The 16,197-nt window shown below is 38.0% G+C and overlaps 1 protein-coding gene across 42 annotated transcripts in view; it reads left to right on the forward strand.

Annotated features, from left to right (window-relative positions):
• MAP4K4 (mitogen-activated protein kinase kinase kinase kinase 4) overlaps positions 1-13,728 on the forward strand; it is a 198,302-nt gene extending 184,574 nt beyond the window's left edge. For 23 of the 42 annotated variants that reach the window (XM_045827911.1, XM_045827913.1, XM_045827873.1 and 20 more), the window contains 6 exons: positions 1,540-1,674; positions 4,729-4,829; positions 6,435-6,584; positions 7,139-7,298; positions 8,050-8,189; positions 10,177-13,728. In XM_045827911.1, coding sequence (XP_045683867.1) covers positions 1,540-1,674; positions 4,729-4,829; positions 6,435-6,584; positions 7,139-7,298; positions 8,050-8,189; positions 10,177-10,260 — 770 coding nt within the window. In that variant the 3' untranslated portion in view covers positions 10,261-13,728. Of the gene's footprint in view, positions 1-1,539; positions 1,675-4,728; positions 4,830-6,434; positions 6,609-7,138; positions 7,299-8,049; positions 8,190-10,176 lie in introns of all 42 variants that reach the window. The other 19 variants (XM_045827882.1, XM_045827881.1, XM_045827870.1 and 16 more) reach the window with 1 other exon arrangement.
• The last annotated feature ends 2,469 nt before the right edge of the window (positions 13,729-16,197 follow it).

Here is a 16,197-nt window from a genome sequence, read left to right on the forward strand (position 1 = left end):
CGTTGTTTCCTGTTTTGAGCTGTTACAAACAATGCTGCTATGAACATTCCTGTCCAAGTATTTGGGAGATCATATATACATGTGTATATTAGAGAAATTACAGCATCATAGCAGGATATACATATTGTATATTCTACTTTAATGGATAATACCAGCCTTTTCAAAGTGATTCTAACAGTTTATGACACAATTTCTGAAATTTCTAGATATTCCACATGTCTCCTGCTTTCTGTATTAATGCTTTTTTAAAATTCTAGACACTGAGAGGTATATGAAATTGTATTTCATTATGGTTTTAATATGCATTCGTGAAAGACTATTGAGAGCAAGTACCTCTTTATGTATCTATGAGATAACTTCTTTTGCCTATCCTAGTTGCTCGCCCAATTTTTCTTTTGGGTCATTTTCTTACCGATTTATAAGAGATCTTTACAAATTCTGTTTGTGAGTCCTTTGTCAGCTCTGTAAGTTGCACACACCTCCAAGTTATGGTTCATCTTTTGCTGGATTCAGGTCTCTCTTGGGTAATTTATTTAACCCTTGCGATGTCAAATGGTAAATAACAGCTATCCTGGAAGGTTTTGAGAATCAGATTACATAACACATGTGAAATCATCTTACAGGCTCTGTCGATTGTATTGTTGTGAAGGTACTTATTAATTTGGTTTATTGATACTATTTGTGTATGTAAGTGTGAGTTCTTTGTTCTTTTAAAATCTCTCCTTTTATCCCTGGCTGGTGTGGCTCAGTGGATTGAGCGCTGGCCTACGAACCCAAAGGTCACCAGTTCAATTTCCAATCAGGGCACATGCCTGGGTTGTGGGCCAGGTCCCCAGTTGGGGGCATGGGAGAGGCAACCAACTGATCCATGTATCTCTTTTTTTTTTAAGATTTTATTTATTTATTTTTATAGAGGGGAAGGGAGGGAGAGAGGGAGGGGCGGAGAGAGAGAGAGAGAGAAATATCAATGTGTGGTTGCCTCTCACATGCCCCCCACTGGGGACCTGGCCTACAACCCAGGCATGTGCCCTGACTGGGAATCGAACCAGCGACCCTTTGGTTTGCAGTCCGCACTCAATCCACTGAGCCACACAAGCCAGGGCTTAATCCATGTATCTCTTACACATTGATATTTCTCTCCCCGTCTTCCCCTCTGTCTATAAATAAATAAATACATAAATATATACAAACATAAATAAGTATATAAATATTTCTCTCCCTCTCTTCCCCTCGGCCTATAAACAAATACATACATACATACATACATACATACATACATAAATGCATAAATGCGTAAATAAATAAATTAATTAAGTTCTTTTAAAATCTCTTTTTTTTAACTCAGGCTGTATACCTTGTAATAATTCTTGGGTTTCAAAAGTCCATCTGAATAGCTTGAATTGGGTTTCTAGTAAAATTGATACAAAATGATTCCCTTGGGGGGTAGTATTTATTGAAGTTTCTTTTGGTTACTATTGTTGTTGACAATGATAATTACTTTTGAATATATGGGTAAAATATTTCTATTTGTTTTGCTAGGCAAAAAGGATAAGTTACGGGTCTACTATTTGTCCTGGTTAAGAAATAAAATCCTTCACAATGATCCAGAAGTTGAGAAGAAGCAGGGGTGGACAACCGTTGGGGATTTGGAAGGATGTGTACACTATAAAGTTGGTGAGTTCCAAGAGGGTCATAAGGGTTTTGTTTTTCCAGGGTTTTATTATTTCATTTAAAATTCACCTGTTCTTTGAAGCTTTTAATAATAAACTTGTTTCTGATACATATAGCTCATTACTGTTATTTACTATTATATTTCTGAGGCATAATAATCCTAAAGACTCATCTAGACTTGGGTGCACCTTTAAATATAACACAGTTTATTCCTGCTGCTCACTTTGTCCTCTGTCTGTCTCATCCATGCAGCTCATCTTGTGAGAGGCTCTTTTCACCTTTTTTCTTTGATAGTTCACATTCTTCTGTGTAAGATGTGGTTCAAAATAAACTCCTTCAGAAAGCCTGGCCAAAGGAAAGCCATTCTATTTGGAGCTCTCCTTTGTGCTTCAGGCTTACTCCATTTAGAAGACTGAGGACTAAGGACCCTGAGTCCTTGGCAGTCTGATAGACATATGAGAGTTTGTCCCAGGAGCTATCGCTGTCGTTTTGGATTAAGAGCACTGTGCAGAGCTACTGTACTCTTAGCCAGTAAGTGAATCTAGCTGGCCAGTCAGTGTCTCATGGAAACTGTGTTTTCTTCTTTGTATCATGCATGCCGTGGTTCTCATGAAATCATATCTCACAAGAACAAAACAAAAAGATGTATGTGTATAAAAAATTTCAAAATATTAGTACAAATGTTGGAAATAAAGAGGAAATAATGGAGCTTAGTCAACTTAAAGTTTTATGGGAGAGGTTGTGTATTCTAATGTATCATTTTAAATAGGAAAAGGGGAAGTTGAGATGATCAACCAGTGGTCTGTATGTACCTAAGACTTACTAACATAAGGAGACTATTGAACATTGATTTCTGCTTATATGAATTTTTTCTATGTTTATGAAAGTGTATACTGTAGTTCTCTGCTCCCAGGGATGTTATAGCTCTTGACATTATCTTATTGTTTATGTTATCTGTCCACAACCCTCAGTTCATTGGTTAATGATTATAGGAGCTAACCCACTGTTAGAATGATGCTGAGTGATATCAAAAAGTAATACTGTCTCCTTGGTATAGATTTGGGGATTAGGATTTTCTTTGTTGTGTTTGTATGAAACATTTTTATTTTTGAGAGAGAACTAATCCGATAAGGTTAAATTGAATGAAAAAGCTCATAAACAGCTGAAATGTTATGAATAGATTATCCTACAGAGGGAGCTAGAGGCAGGAAAATTATTTTTTTAATTTAAAAAAAACAACAGCAACCCAGCAACCCTCAGGCCTCTCATTCTTGTAGAATGAATCCCAAGCATTTTCTGGAGATAATGAGTGCAGATACCATTCATTTGTTATTTTTATATCTAAATTAATTAACATGAAATAAACTTTAAAATTTATTTTCTCATTAGCACAAGTGCATTTCAAGGGCCTGATACCCACATGTAACTAGTCACTATCATGTTAACAGTACAAGTATAAAGCCTTTCTAAAGTCACAGAGAATTCTATTAAAATAATAGCATTAGTTTTGCCCTGGCTGGTGTGGCTCAGTGGATTGAGTGTCAGGCTTCAAACTGAAAGGTTCCTGGTTTGATTCCCAGTCAGGGCACATGCCTGAGTCCCCAGGTCCCCAGTTGGGGGCTTCTGAGAAGCAGCCAATAGATGTATCTCTCACACATTGATGTTTCTCTCCCTCTCTTTCCCCCTCCCTTCACTGCTGCCTGAAAGTAAATAAATAAAATCTCTAATTTAAAAAAAGCACTAGTTTGGACAACCTTTCATAATCTTTTCTGTGTTAATATTAATGTTAATGATTTATTTGGAAGTGACAATATATGGACTTTAACAAGGAGAGGTTTCAAGTTAACAAGCCATCTCATACACAAAGGAAGAATCAAGTCATAGTGTGAAATTAGATAATTTATAAAGAAACTAGAGAGTCTGATCAGACCAGTAAGTCATGTGTGCTCAGGGCCCCTCGGCATGTCTGTTTTTAAGCAGAGTTGCATAGCTGTGAGAGAACTAAAGCAGCTGGGTAAAGGAGGAATTTGTGTGTTTGCACACGCATATGTGTCAGTGTACTTACACTGTGGAGTGTGCATGTGTGTGTTGGTGCACTGCAGTGTGTGGGGGTGTGAACGTGCATGTTTGTGCTCATTGAGTCATTGTGTGATGTGTATGTGTGAGTGTATATGCACATGTGTGAATGTGTATAAGTTGAAGATTTTCTTTTTTAATTTTTTAAAGATTGTATTTATTTAGTTTTAGAAAGAGGGGAAGGGAGGGAGAAAAAGAGGGAGAGAAACATCACTGTGTGGTTGCCTCTTATTCACCCCCTACTGGGGACCTGGCCTGCAACCCAGGAATATGCCCTGACTGGGAATTGAATCAATGACCCTTTGGTTTGCAGGTCAGCACTCAATCCACTGAGCCATATCAGCCAGGGCAGAAGATTTTCTTTACTACTGTTCTTTTGGTATAGAACTTTAGGTAGGATCCTAGTAATTATTACTACCATAGCTCAAGAAGTGATTTGAAGTGATACTTGTTCTTATACATAGAAATAGATAGAATTCACACTCAGTTGATGAATATTTTGGTTTAGACTGCTATGTTCTTAAGTCTGTAAGCCTCATGCAGGACTCAGAAGAAGCCATGGGGGTGATTTGACCTCTTTGTGTGATTCAGGAACTTCTTGATTGATGAGTCTCATAATTATCCTTTTCAAGTAATGCTGATCCCTTGAGACTTTGGGATGGTGTGCCTGGCATTGCCTTGATAATTAAATACTTACAATGTAAGATTAGGAACACTAGTGAAAGTACTCAGTGGTAGTTACCAGAGTATTGGAATTGAGTCTGACAACATCAGGAACCATGGGAATAGCCTGTATTACACACTAAAGAACTTGAAAAGGAAATTGTGAAACTTGATCTTGATCAACACTTTTCTCTTGTTGGTTTGGATGAATCAGTAGAAGTCATTTTTATAAAATTTATGAAAGACAACCAAAAGAATTTAGAGTTCCATGTTGATACTGACTTGTGCTTCTTTTGTTTGTTTGTTTGTTTTTTTCAGTAAAATACGAAAGAATCAAATTTCTCGTAATTGCTTTGAAGAATTCTGTGGAAGTGTACGCCTGGGCACCCAAGCCATATCACAAATTTATGGCTTTTAAGGTAACAACATCAAGTGCACTTAAAAAGTAGCATAAGCCATGTACATTGTGACCAGGGAATAATTTTAAAAGCCCTGAACAGTTAAAACTGATGTTTAAAAGTTGTCAACTAATAGAATATTTAACTTTTCATAAGAAAGGCCATTTCTAATGTCATAGCCTAGCTATCAGCTTTCAAGTCCTCAGAATGTGAGATGGAAAGAGCTGAATGTTGTGCAGACATAAACCAATGTGCCAATACGTAAACAGAGGAAAAGACAAACTAACACCATCTCCATTTAAAAAGCTGACCTTGACCTTCCCCATAAAGTCATGCGTGTGAATGTATAAACCTTGAGATAACAAAAAAGTATCCAACAATAGATGGCTTTAAGGTATATATATATATTCAAGGGTACTAATCAAATTAATTAAATTAATTTTAAATTAATTCAATTGAGTAATTTAAGGTATACATTCAAGAGTTCTAGTTAAAAATTAAAGTATAGAAATTCTGAGTGACAAAAGGAATGAATAGTATTACAACTTCAGTAGAAAAGGAGATTAAAATATGTATAATATACCACTTTTGTTTGAAGAAAAAATTGTAGAAAATATTAAGTTATTTTATATGGGTATTTTTAATATATTTTTATAATTTTAGACTTTGTACTAAATATAAATTATGAAATTTTTAGTTAAAATGACATTAATGTGACATTAGATACTATAAGTAACTTAATAACATCATTTCCAATAGTAGGCACAAACCCTTGAGCATAGTCTCTGGAACTGTTTAGTGGAGGGTAAGAAATAAAGATATTTTTATCCCGAATGGTTCTATTTACTTACTTTTAAAAATAGTTTTGATATATTTTATTCAGGATAAGCTTGAATTATTTGGAAAATTGACATATTTAGATTGCTTATTGCCTGATTCCCAGTTCAGCAGGCTAAATGGGATTGTCACATTTGCTTAAAAAATAAATCTACATAATATTGAGTGAAAATAATTGGTAATAAATTACAATTATCTTCTGAAATCTGCTGTTAGTATATCCTATATTTTACAGGTACTGTACTAGTTGCTTTTAACGCCTTATCCCAATCTGTCTTATGAGCTGTAGGTACTGATATTAATGAAGAACTAAGGCCATACAGGCCTTGTATGTTATAGCCTTTTGTCACTATAACACTCTAGTCAGAATGAAAGTAGAAGACTAATAATGTCAAGTAGAAGTCAAATAGTTTCTGTGATAACTATACTGATAAAAAAGTCTCAGTATGCAACTCCTACAGTTCCTCTCTGTGCATTTTCTGCATTTGAATAGTATTCTATAGAAAGCTACCCTGATTATTTCACTTCATGCTTTTCTCACCAAGATGTACAACAGAACAGTAAGTGACAGGGTAGAATTCTTGGGCTAGGTTGGGAGAATTTGGAACATAACTTCTGGAAGAAATGTTTTCTAAATTCTCGCTAACAGACAAAAGCATGATAAATTAAAGATGTATTTTTACCTTTGGTAGTAACTTGGACCTGGCTTCTCTAGTTTGACTTGTTATAAATCAGGTCTACTTTATCTTACTGCCTCCCTCTTGGTTATTTGTTTGTACTTGTTTATAGTCATTTGGAGAATTGGTACATAAGCCATTACTGGTGGATCTCACTGTGGAGGAAGGCCAGAGGTTGAAAGTGATCTATGGATCCTGTGCTGGGTTTCATGCTGTTGATGTGGATTCAGGATCAGTCTATGACATTTATCTACCAACACACGTAAGAAAGAACCCACACTCTATGGTTGGTTGACTGGCTTCATTTTGTTTTGACTTTTTCTGTACTCTGCTCAGTGAACTAACTCAAGCAGGGATTCCTTACTTCCCCTGGTGTAGGGGTGAGTATTTAAGTGTCGTGCCATTTTCATAGCTCCATGCTCTGAGACAAGTGGAAATCATCTCTTCTGGCTCTGTGAAGCCTTCATGAAAAACTCTTAGCTCTGGCTTTGACTAACATGGGATGGATTGGGGCAGTTGCTAGTAGGTCAGAAAACCCCTGAGCTGGGAGTGATTTGAGGAACATAATTTCTTAAATGGAACTCACAATCTTAATATGTTCCAAGAACCTCAGAAAATGTGAACTCAGAGTATATGACCTGTAAAAGGTAGACTTTGTGATACAGATTGCATGGATTTTCCAAAATTTTACCCAACTGCTGTGTTTATCACTAGGAATACGAACTAGTACATTCTCCAAGACAGTCTTGCTGAGCACTTTTACAGGATAGAAATAGCCACAAACCTGCTTCTCTGTACTTTGTTCCTGTTCTTTAGATCCAGTGTAACATCAAACCCCATGCAATCATCATCCTCCCTAACACAGATGGGATGGAGCTTCTCGTATGCTATGAAGATGAAGGAGTTTATGTGAATACCTATGGAAGAATCACCAAGGATGTGGTTCTGCAGTGGGGAGAGATGCCAACATCTGTAGGTATGCATCTCTCAGAGGTGAAGGCAGCATTTGTAAAAGGAGAGCTTTCTCTAAAATTGCATGTATTTATCAACAGAATAGTTGGTAATAGGTGGTGGAAAGTTAGGTTGTAGACCATGGAACTATCTTAGAACAAAATCTAAGTAATTATTTAACACTTTTTAAAACTCTTGTCATTCATAATCTTTTATTTAATTCTTATGGCATTCAGGGAAAGTAGGACAGATGTTGTTGCCTGATTATGGCAAGTAAAGGAAGACAGAGAAAGGTATGTGATTTGCACTTTGCAAGTGGCAGAGCCACAACCAGAAGCACAACCTCTTGTATCCTGAGGTGCATTCATGAAGAGAAGTGCAGGAATGATAGTGGATAGCTGACGTTTTCATGGCTTTAAGTTTATATCCTCAAACTGTTTTGATTTTGTTGCAGTTAAGTCAGTCTCTGTCTAGTTGTCATTTCTTCTTCCTGCCTTCCCTCATTACTGCTTTAGTGAAAATATGAGCAGTAAACTGTAAACTCATTGGGTCAGTGCTCAAGACAAATGAGAAATGCCTCAGGGAAATTAATAGATTCAACCATTGATTCAAATTACAGTTTCCCAGGATAAACCAAAAGTTTACAAAGGCAGATTTCCTTAAAACAAATATTCTTAAATGCTAGACATTTAGGGGGGAAGGTGTATTATATAAGCAGCATCTTTTCATGGCCTTTTTCTTATCTTTGACAATATGTGTTTTTACCTCTCAAAAAGCATATATTCGATCCAATCAGACAATGGGCTGGGGAGAAAAGGCCATAGAGATCCGGTCGGTGGAAACTGGTCACCTGGATGGTGTGTTTATGCACAAAAGGGCTCAAAGACTGAAATTCTTATGTGAACGCAATGACAAGGTAATGGTGTCCTTACAGATTCTTTTTTAGTTGCTACTGTCTTTTAGCAATGGTGTATTTTTCATGGAGTTGGGTAAAGCTTCTCCTTAGGGTTTTGATAGATTGTGAAATAATTTCATCAAGGAACTTTTTAGTAGTGGATTTTCAGACCTATTTATGGGGTTTGGGAATATTTTCTATATCTGGTGTGTGTGTGTGTGTGTGTGTGTGTGTGTGTGTGTATTGCTATGAGGAAATAGAAACATTCTCTCTGTAAAAATTATCATATAGTGTCTTTTAAAAACCCCATTAGGTGACCAGTCTAGACTGTGTTTGGCTTAGGTGTACGGAAAGTTAAAGCTTCCAGGTTTAGGTTCTTTTGTGATTAGAAGAAACCACCCATGTAGATTTGGGTAGGGTAGAAGGTGCCCCTCCCCTGATGTATATCATAAAGATACCACTTGTTAGTCTGCCTTTTAAATAGTGCAATAATTTCAGTTTACATGTCAGAAATGCTTAGAGTATAAATCATTTTATTCAGAAACACAGGTACCTCTTGTAGCTGAGATCCCACGGCATCCAGGCCCCAGTATAAAAACCTTTGTTCTTCAAAACTGACCACATCCTTATTTAATCCTTGTCCTACTCACTGTGTAGGGATTTCCTCCCAAAACCAGCTTTGGAATAAAGCATAGAAGGCCAAGGGTGTTGACTCATCCCTGCCTGCTTTGGGAAGGACTTCAGAAGGGGAGCTGGTCTTTGCCAAGCCCCAATTTCTCTCCTGTTCTTTCGGATAAAAGCATGCTTTACTCCCTGAGGCAGCCAATTGCAACCTTAGAAACTTACCTCTTAAGAGCATTTCCACCTCCTGCTTCATGTGAAAATATAGTGAATGTCTTAGCAACTAGCCTGTTGGTTGACTTCTCATATTAAACATAAAATTTTGACATGACAGAGGAGAGCAGTAGATCTCCACTTTGCAGCTGGTCCTCCTGTCCACCCATTTGCATACTTCACACAAAAGCCACGTGACAACTAACCCACTTTCTCCTGTGATCCAGAAGGCCATTTACTCATGGAGTAACATTTCTTTTCCCTACATAATAACTCCCAGATCTTTTACTTTGAAAATCCATACAACTTCAGACCTTATCCAAGATTTTACCAGCTTTTTTGGCTTATATTTTCCAAGTGTATTTAATGTGGCCATAAGTATAATATTTTTTTTAACTTCTGGTATTTAAATGATTTCATCACTCATGATGTCATATTCCTCAAAGTATATTACACTTGATCTTAGCCAAAAGGCCAAGAAGCAATATGTTAATAAAAGATACAAAACTACTTTATAGAGTAATAAAATAACTAATACATTTTAGCTTAATTTTTTTAAGATTTATTTATTTATTTTTAGAGAGGGAAGGGAGGGACAAAGAGAGAGAGAGAGAGAGAAACATGAATGTGTGGTTGCTGGGGGCCATGGCCTGCAACCCTGGCATGTGCCCTGGCTGGGAATCGAACCTGCGATACTTTGATTTGCAGCCCGGCTCAATCCAACTGAGCTGCGCCAGCCAGGGCCTAGCTTAATTTTTTAAAAGAGAAAAATTAGGTTGCTAAGGATTTCTCTGTATTGCTCATTGAGTTTTCTAAACACATTTAGCTTTTAGAAGGCATTTGCAATGGAAGTAAAAGAAATAACCCAATTACAGAAACATTTTTTTATTTTGAAGTTCTCACTATATGACAATGTACAAGGAGTTATTTGACCAGTTAGCCTTTTTAGTTGTAATAAAAATTGGCTACAGATGATCATTCTTTATTAATGAAAAATTGACATCATCCCAGATTTTCTTTTGAAAAGAGCATTTTGGATTTCAGCTTCTGCATATGGAGATGTAGAGGTTGTTGGTGGCTTGGGGTTACCTGCTTGGGTACCGCAGGAAGCATTGCTTCTTCAGGCAGTGTTGTGTTTTCATGGTAAACCCCACTTTTTCTCTTGCTCTTGCAGGTGTTCTTTGCTTCTGTTCGGTCTGGTGGCAGCAGTCAGGTTTATTTTATGACATTGGGCAGGACTTCTCTTCTGAGCTGGTAGAAGCATGGCAGTGAGGATTGCTGGCCCCAGAGTCTTCCAGATCCTGAGAACTTGGAATTCCTGCAACTGGAGCTCAGAGCTGCACCGGGGCAGTCCAGGACAGCTGTGTGCGCAGACACGGCACATGGGGTTTTCTCCTTTCCTTCCCATTCTTCCTACCAGTTTATCCCCAATATTTTTTTTACTCAAAAATAAATCAAGGCTGCAATGCAGCTGGTGCTGTTCAGATTCTACCATCAGGTGCTATCAGTGTTTTGGATCAAGCATCAGGCCAGAAAGCAAACACGTTTCCTTCAGCTCCAGAATTCCTTGTCTCTGAGTGACTCTGTCATTTGGGTGTCTGAAGGTGGAGACCATGAAAATGCTATTGGTTTGTTGAAAGTGGGCACAAGGAGGATAGAGTGGTGTTCTTGATGAGCAGTTTGCTGAAGCAAGAGCAGATTTAATATAGTAACATTAACAATGTATTTAATTGACATTTCTTTTTTGTAATGTGACAATATGTGGACAAAGAAGAAGGGGCACGTTTAAGAAGTTAATATTTATAAAATGTGAAAGACAGTTACTAGGATTACTTTTGTGGATGGGGCTTGGGAGGTGGGGTGGGGTGGGTTAAGGGTGTCCCATTTTATTTGGATTTTCTTTTTGCCTTCATCAAAAAAACTCAGTAATTTTTCTGTATACCAGGCTTTGCCTAAATCATGTGCAGATGGTTCTTCAAAAAAAAAAAAAAAAGGAAAAAGAAGACGTGTGCATTTGTCTAATGACTAGAACTTTGTTGTGTGACAGTATTAGCACTGCCTCAGTTAAGGTTTAATTTTTGTTTAAACCTAGAAGTGCGACAACAGTTTTACCACAGTCTGCACTTGCAAAGGAAAAATTTTTTTTCAATCACATGTTTATTTTTTTTTTGCCTACCTCATTGTTTTTAATGCATTAAGAGGTGGTTTAGTTTATACTTGTTTTGGAGGAAAACATTAATGTTTAATTTAATCTTAATACCAAAACTATCAGGTTGAAGTTTGACTGTTATTTGTCACAGGTCTCAGTAGGCACACAAAAAATTGTCTCTGAAGATGGGAAATGGCCATAGGGCTTCATCATGCTGACTGATGCAATCTTCTAAGTATAGAGAGCAGAAAGCTTCGTTTTCACATGTTCATCTTAGAGGTTGGTGGACCACTGTAGCCTACAATGTAAGAGGCCACATTGTTCTCAGTTCAGGGTTTGGTAGCAGACAGGTGGTCATATCAGAATAGTCACACAAACTGTTCATTTTGCAGGAACCTTTCCGGGGGGGTGAGGGTATTTCTCTTTTCTAAAAATGCAATGCACTAAAACTATTTTAAGAATGTAGTTAATACTGCCTATTTGTAAGACGTCATCTTCCTTTGCTTTAGGTGTAATATCAAAAGCCCTGGGTTTTCTTGTTCTCTGACTTATTCTCTTGTTCTCTCTCTGTTTTTTAAACCAACTTTACTTCATGAATATGTTCATGACATTGTAATAAATGTCTCGGGTGATAATTTGTTTCTTGGCTCCATGATCACTCAACTCCTCTGAGGGTAGCAGTCTCTTGGGAACGAACGAAGCTCAGCATCACGGTTCTGCCATCTTCCTTTTTCCTGTTGGGTTCTGAGTGGGAGGACTTTATGAGGGCTGCTTTGAACTCTGTGCACCAAACAGAAGGTTAGTGTTTCATAGGCATAATCTTTCTTTATGATTAATTTTCTTTTATAACATGAAGATGGGGAACTTACCTTCCCAAAATATAAATCATTTGCACCTATTTGCCAAGGCTGTGCCCAACATTCTCATCTTATTTGGCACCCATTTTGACTACTATTACTCTCTCTTCTGGCTCAGCATTCTTGCCAAAGGCTATTCTTTGAATTACAAAAATCTAGTGAAAAAGATAAATGAACTCACAAGTGCAGCAACAACAGCTGGTTGTATATACCTACAAAGGCAAGATACCCTGAGAAAACCTTCCTTTCTTTTGGAAGGACAAGGTGATGGAAATGGTTTGTCCATTTGTATGACTTTGGAGTAATGCTAATGTCCAAAGTAGAAAAAATTAGTTTTTTTCAACTAATTTGTTGTTAACATAGAGAAGAAGATTGAAGAGTTAATCTCACTTTTGGAAGGGACTTTTGAGATAGACCAGATTCTATCATCACAGGACTTTACTCAAAAGCAAATCATTGCTGGTGATTTTCTACCCATTTTGGCTTTTCAAGTAAGACACAGTGTGCCACCATGAATGCAGGTGTGTACCAAGAGGAGGATGAACTGGATGACTGGGTCCATTGTGGCCCCTTCCATGGCTTTAGAGAGAGGTGAAAGTTGGGCAGGTGTCTTTGAAAAAATAACTAAAAAAATAACTAAACTTCTGATATCAAAATGGAAGTGATAAAAAAAGGAAAGGCATCACAGTCTTAATTTTCCACAGACTTGAACCTCAGTAATGATAACACAAGGGGTGCCATGCAGGTAATGGAGATGGTGTTTCATTGGAATTACCGAGTGTTTAGAACTTGTCAAAAACTAGGTTCCCCCCGAGATGTGATGGGGCCTTAGCTCAAGGCAGAATAGTTCCTATTCTGCTTGCCCAAGTCACTCACCTGTCACTCTCTTGGCGTTTGAGGGGAAGAGAATTGACCTCACTGGTGGGTCTCATGTCCTCAGCTGGCCCGGCTCTTTATCCTTGTGGGGTAGGTTCCTGGTGTCTGCCCTCCTTAGCTGTGGTGTCACCTTCTTGGCTTCACCACCTTGTTAGCCAGACTGCATTGCTACAGCTTGAAGCAGGTGCCCAATTAAGTTTCTCCATGAAAGATTGTGAGCTATTAAAGTTTCATTCTTCTGGAGAAGGGAAGATTTTGTTCCTTTAAAAAGGTAATGATTTCACATAAGTGCTAGGATGGCAAAATTACAAAAGGAAACAGTATTATGGTGATAGCATTAAACATGGAACATTAAAAACCATTATTGCAGTGCTCTTCAAAACAAAACACAAATATGTCTCTAGGTTTAGACAAAGCTTTAATAACTAATGTCTTTCTGTATTTAAATCAGAGTAACTCTGTTTAGTGCAGTGTTTTTACTTTTTTCCTCATGCCCATGTTATGGTGGAGAAAATGTTTACAAAAATGGTTTTGTTACACTAATGTGCATCACATATTTATGGTTTATTTTTAATTGACTTTTTTAAAGAGTTATTTAGGTTTTCCTCTTAGTTGTAGTTCACTTACAGTGATTCATATCCCTAATTCTGCCAACTATAAATCTGTTAAACAGTAATACAAACGACAGACTGCGTTAGAATTACTGATCCCAGACTGCAAAGCAGACTGGCGGCAAGTGCACAGCCTTCTTTTATTCTCATTGCTAATTTGTCTTCTGTGTGTTATGAAAATTACTGTGTTCCTCCCCCTTCTTTTCCTTAAATAAAGTAAAAATGACATGTTATCTGTGGCATGAGTTTCGAATATATTCTGACCCTTTAGAATGTTTCCTTCCTGTAAGGATCCATATTTTATGCATACCTCCTGCCCCAGAGCCACCCCAGCTCCAGTGGGTGACTCCCATGTCCTGCCATCTCCCATAGCAGGAATTGCCCTAGGAATTACCAGACATGGGCAATAAAAGTAGCAAACAATTGTTCAAAGATCTTATAATGAAATTGTTAGTGAGTTCTCAATCGCCATGTTTTTAAAGCCAAAAGGGAGTAAAGTGGGTCCTTAAGGAAGAAATATGATTTTATTTTTGTAAGTCTGAATTGGATTGAAAAGTAAACTAGCATTTTTATCTGTAACTAATAGGACAAAGTAGTCCTTTCTCAAAACGGTACATACATAGTAACTCAGGTCTCATAGTCAGAGCTCCTTTCTGTGCAAGGTCACTGGCTGAACCCTTCGGTTGTACCCCATCGATTCCCCCATTGGTCTGGCAGGAATGATCCCCATGGGCAGATCTGGGGCCACATCCTTAGGATCAGCACTTTGCCCAAGCCCAGGGTTACCAAGAGGTGGCTGTAGTATGTTATCATCCACTAAAATACATTCATAAACTAGCTACTTCGTGCTTCACCCTAGAAACATGTTACTTCTCTGAGATGAAAATAAAATTGTAAATATCTAGGCCATCAACTGAGTGAGGTTTCTCCTTTGCTACTTGATGTCTGTCGTAGCTGGTGGAGTGCTTGTTATGGGATCACTGTTCATTCCTACTGTTCCAACTTTACCCTGCATTAGCTGAGAGGTCACTTAAAGGAAACAACCAGGACAGAGTTAGCCACCATAACTGACACCAGCTCTATATTTTGGTGCCATATTCTCGGATGCAGCGAAATTGTTTTCTCTGTTGGGCATGAAGCCACTGTCTCCCATACAGGCCTTAGTCCTCAATAGGTCCCTGCCACTGCTGCAACTTGGCTTGCTGTCTTTAACTGACAGCCTCTAGATCCTCAAGTCCTGTGTCCTCCTTTGCTTAGTTGTAGGAAATCTGAGTTTCATGGTCCAGCTCAAAATGATATAAAATTCTTCTCTTTGGGTCTAAGTCATAAAACTTCGGCAGCATGCACAACAGAATTTTTGCTGAGGGGTGTGGAGGGCAATCCTGCTCCTTATATTAGTTTGGAAGCTGGACATAACTATAAACCTTAGAGACCAGTATTAGACAACTTATTTTTACAATAAATGACACTAAACATTAACTTAATTTCTTTTATCAGTTTTATTGAGATATAGTTCACATACTATTAAATTCATCTATTTAAAGTAGTTTTAGTGGCCTTTAGTCTATGCAGACTTGTGCATATGATGCCACTTCAGTTTGTCACATCAATTTGTAAACATTTTTATTACCCCAAGAAGACACCCCACACCCCTTTGCTGTTATCCTCTCATCCTTTGCACCTCCCTAACCTATTGAAACTTTAAGCAACCACTAATGTGCCTTCTCTCAATACAGATTTGCCTCTTTGGAAGTTTCATATTGTATGGAGTCATACAATATGTATCCTTTTTGACTGGCTGTGTTGGTTTCACATAGTGTTTTTGAGGTTCATCCATGTGATAGCATGAATTCGTACTTCATTTCTTTCTGTTGGCACCCTTGGTTCTTATCCTTAGTATTGGAGGCCTTCCTTCAGCTTTAGGACTAACCACCTCACTGACAGCTGGGTTCCAGCCTCAGGTGAAAGCTGTGGAGTTAACCTTTTACCAGAACAAGCAACCCCAGACATGGATTCCTGCTAAGATTTGTTTTCAGTTTGAGCTCTAGACTTAGAGACTCAATGATTCTCCTCCTCACAAGAGATGTAGGTGCTAAACACAATGCTTATAACAGGTCCAGTACAGGGTTGTCAGGTTCTGAAATGGTGACTGTCCTGGAAGCTTACCTGCTTTTGTTTGTAAGACACTGGCCCACAGAGAACAAGTTTCCAAGGTAAGCTGGGGAATGGTGGACATTCTTCCTGGTGTTCAAGGCCTGGATCATGGTACTCAGGTTGTCCCTCTAAGTTAAGTGTGCTTCATCCTCATGAAAGCTGGTCCTGCTGAGCCAGATCTCTTTTTTATCCTGGGCAAGTAAATAATTACAGCTGTGAGGTTTCGAAAGGGCCATATCAGCACCTCTGTATTTTACTGGCATCAAGGGCATTTCTTTGTGCTGCCTCCTATAAGGCCACCTTTTGTAGCACACATTAAGTGTGGGCACTAGTAAATTTCTGGGAACTTGGTTTCATTTTGGTCACTCTAACAAGTTGAGCAACCACCAGGTGCTCAACAGTCTTGAGGTATGGTGTTCCTGAGAGGAAATGTAGGGGAGTCATCTCAAGGGGCACCTTTGAATATGGTGCTTTTACTGTAGGTAGTTGGCTAATTCTTAATGAGAAAGGTGAGTAAAGGGAATTAAACATTGAGCTTAATAAACTGG

This window comes from Phyllostomus hastatus, unplaced genomic scaffold, assembly GCF_019186645.2.
Source record: "Phyllostomus hastatus isolate PE091 unplaced genomic scaffold, TTU_PhHast_1.1 phas_scaffold_78, whole genome shotgun sequence".
NCBI classification, from domain to species: Eukaryota; Metazoa; Chordata; class Mammalia; order Chiroptera; family Phyllostomidae; genus Phyllostomus; species Phyllostomus hastatus.